Source organism: Harpegnathos saltator, unplaced genomic scaffold (assembly GCF_003227715.2).
Source record: "Harpegnathos saltator strain DR-91 unplaced genomic scaffold, Hsal_v8.6 scaffold374, whole genome shotgun sequence".
Lineage (NCBI taxonomy): Eukaryota > Metazoa > Arthropoda > Insecta > Hymenoptera > Formicidae > Harpegnathos > Harpegnathos saltator.
In genome coordinates this window covers 299568-308789 of record NW_020230177.1, presented here as the reverse complement: position 1 = coordinate 308789, position 9222 = coordinate 299568, and the positions used below count along the sequence as shown (strand labels likewise).

The following is a 9222-nucleotide window of genomic DNA, read 5'->3' as shown; positions in this document are numbered from 1 at the left end:
GTCAAATCGTTTATTATACAGGAGACTTTGATACGGCAACATGTATTCGAAGATTTAATATTTAATACGTACTTTTATTTTTCCTACTTCTCGCCCCCTCACCCTCCTCCTGCTCTTTTTAGACCACCCGGCATAGTCTGGCATGGAGATGGTTGCAGCACGGACATAAACCGCCTGAAAGTGGATGTAGCAGGTAGCACGGACTTCCAGCACATGCAGATTTTATCACCGAGACCTGAAAGTGGATGTAGCATCGTAGTTCCCCTCAAAATAGATGCAGATCCTTTTCCAATGCGAAATATCGGTGTCACATAAAATGCCGTGTTAGCCGCTCTCAAATTTCACATTTTAAAAGGTATTACTTGATACAATTTGACAAATTTCATAAAAAAATGTTGACATTGATGGATCTCAATTTATATACGTGACACGGTAGGAAATAAATTAATTATACACTATATAATACACTTAAAAATAAGAAACAAAGATTTTAAAATATATGCTTTCTGATCCATCTCATTATTGCCAATTTTGTCAAAGTTACAAATCGTTGGAACTTGAAAATTTAATTAAAAAGAATGACTTGCTAATTTCATATAGATGTATCTATATTTTTTCTTTCATATATATTCGTATCTATTTATTAATCGAAATACAAGAATGAAAATATTGGTAAAGAAATATGTTTCTCAGTTTTCGTTGCTTTACGATATATCCAAAGTTCATCAACGAGCACCTCCAGAACTTTCCTCGTAAAATCCAAATGTAAGGATCATTCGTCATATCATATAATGCTACAATCCTTATTAATCTTTATTCGTCTGTATTTGGCAAGTTTTCCTGCGTACAATTGCAGGAACTATTCGGCGAATTTCCCAACTGAAATTGCACAAGTATCACCAGATACGTCGTCACCGCTCCCATCATCTGACAAACAAAAATGTTACAGACAGATTGTAAGCAATTTTAACGTGCCGCAATGTTCACATTACGATTTGCCGCAGCAAGGTTCAAGCTACTCCAATTGTTCTCACCGAATGGAAGAGAGTGTTATCGAGCGTAAAGTACCCGCTGGCCGTAAAGTGTATCTTGCGGTGCAGCAACTGAAGCGAAAATTGCTTGAGCTGCAACAAATTTCTTCGATAAATGTCATTGCGACGCAATTGACGAAGAGAATCTTCTGAAAGGAACTTCCGGTACCTCCGACTTCACCAAATTGCCGATCGTGCAGCTCAAGAGTTTATGTATCACATTGCCTGTTTTCCCAATCTATAATGAACCGAAGCTTGAAATTGAAACGTGCGATTTTACAGAATTAAACTGATCCGTTTCTTGCGTTTTCCAGCAAATCGCTAGGATCAGCTTTCCTACCTCATACAAAATCCAGGTGATCTTGTTCGTGAGAAGAATAATGGGATAAATCAAGAATAACATCCAGAGAATGGTGTTGGCCAAGACTATGTACTCCAGGACCTCGTTGCTCAACACCAAGGGCGACAACAGATAGTAGCCGTTGTACACGAGCGAAAAGAACATGTAAGAGATACCGAACACTATCGGCGCCGAATAAAAGTTCGAGACGTCCTGCGAGACTTCGCAAAGGTGACAGTGCACGTCCCGTAGCTGCAGCAGCTGTTGAACGATGGAATTGCTGACGATGACGCGACGAGTCTGATACAAGGACTGCGGCCGAGAATCCGGCGTATTGACCCTCGAGAGACCCTGTATCGCCTGATTCACGTCGGCAAAGTCCACTTGGATGACGCTCACCAGTAAGAAGTACTGGATCATGAACCATCCTATGTGGAAAGAGGGCACGATGTCTGTCAGCCAGGAGATCGGGCTAGCATAGAAAGCGAAGTATTTGGTGGCCAGGACCGCCATCGCCGTGCTACCTTCCAGGACACAGATGATCGCCACGATACGGAATACGCGCCCTCGTCGCAGCGAAGGACACAGACGGTAAAGCCGGTCGAGCTCGTGCTCGACGTTCATCAATCGGTTGGCGATTCGCACGAGGGACCTCTCGCCGAAGCAATAGCTGAACAAAATCACGCAGATCGCCATGCTGCCGAGTACAGTCTGGAAAGCCTCGATACCTACGGTCATGTTCGTCTTGTTGGGATATTCCACGTTGATCGTGTATGGTACCGACAAATAGTTAGAAGCGATCATCAGACTGATCAGCACAGCGTTGTAGACGATGCCCAGTTCGGAGTACTGAAATGTACAAATCGTCTGGGGACTTTTCTTTTTCTGCTCGGCGACGCAATGAGTGAAGGTCGCGAGACCGATCATCTTGAAGAATATCAATAATGTCCGAAATGCCCATAGGGAGTGTTGATGCGACTGCGACTGCGACTTGATCCTCGTCATCCTTCGCTTGCTGAATTTCCCCGTAATGATGCCCGCTTCTTCTAAGTTGCCGAAAATATTGGAAATCCTGTAGGCATCCATGAAGACTAAATGTTCGACCGAACGGGAAGCATCCTCGCCATTCATTATTTTCTTCGGTAAATTAATCTGAAGATGACATTTGACTTCTTCCTGCCATACATCTTCAACTCGCGACGATTCACGGTACTTCTCATAATTTCAAGATATCTTTCATTCTTTTAATCATTTAAATATATATAATTTCTCGATGTGAAGCTAATATAATTATTGCTTTCCAGATGTCTCTCCCCGTTCGCTGCGGGAACCAGCAAATTGGCCAATTAATTCCCAACCATTCGGGCATTGCACACACGCAGTCACGTTGCCGACGAAGAGCTTACATTACGTCCGAATCTACGTCGCACTTCCTTCGTGTGAGACGGCACTGAGCACACGCAGAGGAAGACTTTTTTGCAAAGGTCGCTCTCGCGCATTGTGTATGCAGAACATTATCAAATATTAATTCTACGAGAGTCATATGCGACGCCCTTGGAACTAATAGAAATCATAAGTTCAGTGTTGCCTGCGATGATACCGAAGCCGCGATGAAATTGTCGATCGCAGGCTGACAGACGAGTTGTGTCACACGCTATTAGTGCGTGGCATCCGCTGAAGCCTAGTGGAATATTAATAACTCCTACATGATACGCGACGCGATATGAGAACACGCTGTTCGTGTCGCATCTTCAGCTATCATGCCTCTCCGACTTCGTGACGTTGAGTAGATTATCAGTAACTAAAAAGTTCACGAGCGGGACTCGAAAGTAGTCCTCCTCCTATTTGCGCCACATGTGCGATCGCGCCACATATCGCCGGCGACGTTTTTGCTCATCAAGTCGTGTGGTCGTTCTCTTTCTCTCTCTCTCTCTCTCTCTCTCTCTCTCTCTCTCTCTCTCTCTCTCTCTCTCTCTCTCTCTCTCTCTCTCTCTTTATCTTTCTCCCTCGGGGAAGACGTAAAACACTCACCTATGTCGAACGTATGAAATTCTCTCGCGTCTCTAATGAGACGTACCATCGCTAGAATAAACGCGTATGCGCCGCGGGGAACGATGTTTTGCCGCTACATAGTATGCCCTTTTTATTGTCAAAGATAACACACTTGTCTAGCAAATTATCTGATTTAACGTCGCACTCGGCGCAGATCGAAGAGCATGAAACTTACATGCGCAACATTGTTTGATGATGGGAAGAAGGCGACATTGTGTAAAATCAAACAAACCGCGCGAGTGTCTCATTATTTTCCCGTTCAAAATATTCATGATATGCGTTTAAGCGAGCAGAAGACCTATATTTGCGTTAATGACAACGATACACTATCTAACGAGGATCGTGTGTACAATGTATTGTACAATGTGTGTACAATACTTCATTTCGCGTGCATACTGCTTTCTATCAATACATTTGACGATATAAAATCACTCGTACAATTTACTTTGTCCTTCACAAACATGCGATTTTATTAACAAGATTATTATTATTATAAAGACTTACCCCTCCTCCCTTTTTCAATATGCATTTACAAAATTATCGCTAACTTATAATTAATATATATTTAATTGTAACGTAATCTATAATTCTGTTATATTTACTATAATTGTAATACTCTTTCCGTTATATATTAGGTGTATAAATTAATTCTCGGCCCTTACATTAAATCGATTAGAGCACCTGTTCAAATTGAATTTATATATATATATGTATATTACCAAAAATTTATTCCCAGTGTAAAATATAATCAACGTCATAACGTAAGGTAAACGTAAGGTGTGCTAGGGCAGTTTCAGTATTGACGAAATTTCTTGACTGAAATCTGAATATAAAGTATTGAACATTACGTCATCAAGCAGTTTGTTGATACTTCCTCCTATGTGAATGTACTATGTGAATAATATTGATTAAAAACACAAATGTAATACTTACAAATCATAATATGATTACCGTAATTGTCTCAAATAAAGGTACGATAATGTCCAACAGTTATTGTTTGATAACTTTCTTAATTTGCACGACTTTGTTACTTTCTCATGAGCATTTCACGAAATTTTAATGTAGTCTTTTGTCTACTCTGTGTCCCGGCTTTCGTCCAGAAATAGCCTGTAACAAGTGTCAAAAATCAGACAAAGTAACAGTGAAGAAATATCTTGTATCGATGTCGATCGTCGCAAATGAAATAAAAAATAACTAATTGATGAAAAAATGATTTTCGTCCTTACAAAAATTTTGTAATGTGTAAAAATAATGAGGATATGATTAAATAAGTGAAATTTCTTAAAAATCTAAGCGCTTGGTTGTAAAGTACGTCATTAAATACCATAAAATCGTTGAAATATTTTCCACATCCCACGATTAGTTCCGGAGGTCTGTTTCAAGTCTTAAACATGCGAGTAAACATTTATAAAAAGACACATCCAAAGCAAATCGAATCGATGAAGGACACTTCCACATAATTCCTTGTGTCAGCCGAATTCAAGGATCGTCCGCAGCACATCGTTATACTCATTATTAATTTTCATTCCATTATTCGTTCATGTTTGGCACATGTTGCTGCGTACAATTACGAGACGATTTCGACATGCTTCCCATTTGAAATTGCGCTAGTATCACTAGATACGTCGTTACCGCACTCATCATCTGATAAACAAAAGCATTTTTAACATACTGAAACGTTCGACATAATTTAGACGTGTAGATCTCCTTAAGAAAATAATGAGTAAATTAATCTACTTGATTAATCTACTATATTGAAACGATTACTGACACTTTTACGCGTGTAATCACGAATGTTTCTTGCTTTGAACTGTCTTCGATAAAATTAAATATCTCAAACTTCTTTATTACACCGTAAAAGTTTCGAAACGTTCGTCTTACGAGAAATCGTAGCAAGTAGATAAATAATGACTGGCAAGAATAAAACGCTGTTAATAATTTGCATGTACGTAATTTGATTAAGAAAACATTGCATATAATTTGACTAAGGAAACATTTATTTACACTTTCATATAATAACGAACGCTTCGATTCTCACCTTGAACCCTTTTCAGTGTAATGAAAAACTCTGAAATGGATATAACTGAGACAGATAAACTCAAGCTTGGCTTCACACGTTATTTAATAAGCTCCGTAACGTTCGTCCTAATCAAATTATATCTCAGGCGAGGAAATTCAAGACTTCTTACCGAATGGAAGAGAGTGTTATCGAGTGCAAAGTATCCGTTAGCTGTAAAGTATACCCTGCGGTGCAACAATTGAAGTGAGATCTGCTGAAGCTGCGACAGAGAGCACAGTAAGTATTCAATACGCGGTCACACCTTCGTTGAAGGATTCTCGAGTGTGAGATTTACCTCGAATTTCACCTCCGTGTCGACCATGCAATTCATTAGATTGTTTACCGCACTGCCTGTTTTTGTCATCTGCAAGAAAATTTGCGATCTTGAAATGAGACGTCGCGCGATTTCACAGAATTAATTCGATTGTCGTTTTCCAGTGAATCGACGAAGTCGGCTTGTCGGATTATCCTACCTCGTTCAAAAGCTTGGTGATGCTGTTGGTGAGGAGGAGAATGGGACAAGTTAGGAATATCAACCAGAAAACAGTGTCGGCCAAGACTTTGTACTCCAAGACCTCGTCGCTCAGCAACAGAGGTGATATGAGGTAGTACCCGTTGTACACGAGCGAGAAGAATATATAGAAGATGGCGAAGAGCACGGATACCGAGTAGAAGTCCGACACGTTCTGGGAAACGTCGCAGAGGTGAGCATGGACGTCTCGCAGCTCCAGCAGCTTGTGAACAGTGGTGTTGCCGACGACGACGCGACGACCGTGATACAAGGATTGCGGCTGAAGATCCGGGCTGCCGATCCCGGCTAGGCACTGTATAGCACGATTCACATCGGCGAAGCTCGCCTGGATCACGCTTACCAGCAGGAAGTACTGGATCATGTGCCACCCCAAGTGGAACGTCGGCACGATATCCGTCAGCCAGGAGGTCGGAGTCGGGTGGAAGGCGAAGTATTCTGCGATCAAGAGCGTCACCGCCATACTGCTATTGAAGATGCACGCGATCGTCAGGCCATGGAAGACGCGCTGTCGACGCAGCGAAGGGTACAGACGATAGAGACGGTCCAGCTCGTGCTCGACGTCCGTCAGTCGGTTGCCTATCCGGATCAGGGTCTTCTCCCCGAAGCAGTAAGCGAGTAAAACCGCGCTGATCGACATGCTGCCGAGCACAGTCTGGAAGATCTCGATGCCTACAGTCATGTTCGTTTTGCTAGGGTAGTCGAGGCTGATGCTATACGGTATCGACAGGCAGTTCGAAGCGATGATCAGGCTGGCGAGCACGACGTTATAAGCGATACCCAGCTCGGAGTACTGAAACACGCACGCTGTCTGCGGGTTTCTCCTCTTCGACCCGGCGGCACGGTGTGTGAAGGTCGCGAGACCGATGACCTTGAAGAATATTATCAACGCCCGGAGCGCCCAAGAGTCCTGATGCAGCCGTGATTTGACCCTCATCGCCTTCTGTTTGTTCACCTTCTCCACAACGAAGCCGATCTTGCCGAGTTTCCCGAAGATATTGAGGAACCTGTCGGGGCATTCATAAAGACTGAAGTATTCCGACAGACTAGAAGCCTCTTCGCAATGTTTATTATCGTTTTCTTCGAAAAATGAATCTAAACGTGATATCTAACTCATTTCTATCGTACCTCATCATATCGCGCGCATATGTGCTTCCTTCCATAATCTCGAAATACTTTCCACAATTTCGCTGAGTGCATATGCGAGTTCTCGATGAGATTGCGTAATTAATACTTTCTTTAAATATCTGTCTCCTCCCTCTCTCTCTCTCTCTCTCTCTCTCTCTCTCTCTCTCTCTCTCTCTCTCTCCCTCCCTCCCTCTCTCTTTCTCTCAGCTTGTCGCGAGAATTAGATTAATTCAGAAACTGATTCGCTGAATTCCTCGGATTTTATATGCGCACGGTCACGATTTCGCGATAGGCTGGAATCTACGTTGCGCTTCATTCATACGAAGTAGCACTGAATGCAAACAGCGAAAGACTTTCACAAATGTCGTTCTCGCGGGCGCGCATCGTGTGTGGAAAACACGATTAAATATTAACTCCGTGATAGTCGTGGGCGGCGCCCTTGGGCGCCCCGACAGAAATCGTAAGGTCAACTCTGTTGCATGCGCCGGTACCGATCCTGCGATTAAATTGTCGATTACCGGTTAACATGCACATTGTGTCACACGCTGTTAGTGGCGCGCATTAAAGTCTACTAGAATATTTATAAACCGCACGTGGCATAACACACATCAGTATACGCTGTAATACTGGTTACATTACCAGCAATTAACGAGTCTTCGAGCATGACACGAAAATAGTCCTTATTCTTAATAGCCGCGTTCTCTCGACAACGAAGTTTGTCTTCGTTAAGTTGAACCTTCGACCTGCGCCCTTTTGTGTCAGGAAACTGCACTCGACACAGGAAACTCGACAACGATTTTACTCGACCTCAGCTTCGTCGTAGACTCACATCGCGAGGGTTTCCAGAAGTCGAGTCGGGCTTTTATTCGGTGCTGATATGGTTCGCCAGCTCATGTTCTTTTCACTCGTGCATAGCAGCTACAACCTTCTATCGTCTATCGTCTATGTTGTTGAAGTCATGAAACACACGACATCGTCTTCTAACTGATGTATCCTGTTCTTCCTCTCACTAGTTGCATCACCAAGTCGAGAAATCAGATTAATCTTATGAGATGTAAAATTTCATTTAAAAATCATGAATTTCTTATACCTACAGAGAACAAACAGTACGATAAATAAACTGATGAATTTGAGTACAATCAGAGAGCAAGGAAACGAGGTGCGAGGTAATGTAAACTCGAGATTCTTTCAACGATTAATCGAGTTCTCGGTTATTTGCCGCAGATCCGTTGTACCTTCAGCAGATTTTGTTGCATCGTAGAATATCCGACTTGGTATGATTCATAATCTAATAATATCCTACGTGACAATCGTAATATACATCGTAAATGTATAATATCCATAATACATATCTAGTATCGCACATATATAAAATGTATGTTCTCACTGTCAATGCGACACTCTATCGCTACGATAGGCATGTAGGCTCATATGCGTTGGGAGGACATTTACTATTCCTGATAATAGTGTTTGATCCTTGATTCTTTCGTTTATTAAGTTAAATTTTTTACTTGAACCTTTCTTTTTCAGGAGACACGCAAAACATATTTAATACTATCGAACACAGAAAATATTCTTTATAGTATCAGATACATTTTCTTGCTCTTAATGGAACATGCTAGTGACTAAAAGAGATATGTATTAAAACAGATACTCATGCATCGTAGGGAACATTTTTTCTACTACATTATTGCTGCTGAGATGTTACTTTTTTATTGTCAAGATAACATTCAGCTGACTCATAATCTGATTGAGCATCGTACAACTGTTTTTCGACGATGTTTTATCATTTATGGCGTAAACAATATCACACATCTTAAATTTCACGTTCTATATATCAGAATCCACTCGTGATATAATTTTACTGCCTTTTTCTGTTGCTTTATGTTTATAAATAATAATAATAATAATAATAATAATAGTAAGCAATTTAATTTGTAATTTTTGACAAGAAAATTATATAACATGATTAAAGTTGTGATACATCAACATTCGTTGCGTGATAAATTTTAGCTATGTATTAAAGTTTTCGATATATAAATGCTATTAAATCGGAAGAGATGTAATTAAATCAGAACGAAAT

At 41.2% G+C, this 9222-nt stretch overlaps 1 protein-coding gene across 1 annotated transcript; it reads right to left on the bottom strand.

The window, feature by feature from the left end:
• Positions 1-698: 698 nt before the first annotated feature.
• Positions 699-7298, bottom strand: LOC105189421 (uncharacterized). Its single transcript, XM_025300525.1, has 8 exons — positions 5956-7298; positions 5778-5846; positions 5613-5702; positions 4957-5067; positions 1372-2583; positions 1201-1269; positions 1035-1124; positions 699-927 (listed from the first exon to the last, which is right to left on the bottom strand). Exons 1-8 carry the CDS (start codon positions 6946-6948, stop codon positions 814-816), a joined length of 2748 nt encoding a protein of 915 aa, XP_025156310.1. The 5' UTR covers positions 6949-7298; the 3' UTR covers positions 699-813.
• Positions 7299-9222: the final 1924 nt, after the last annotated feature.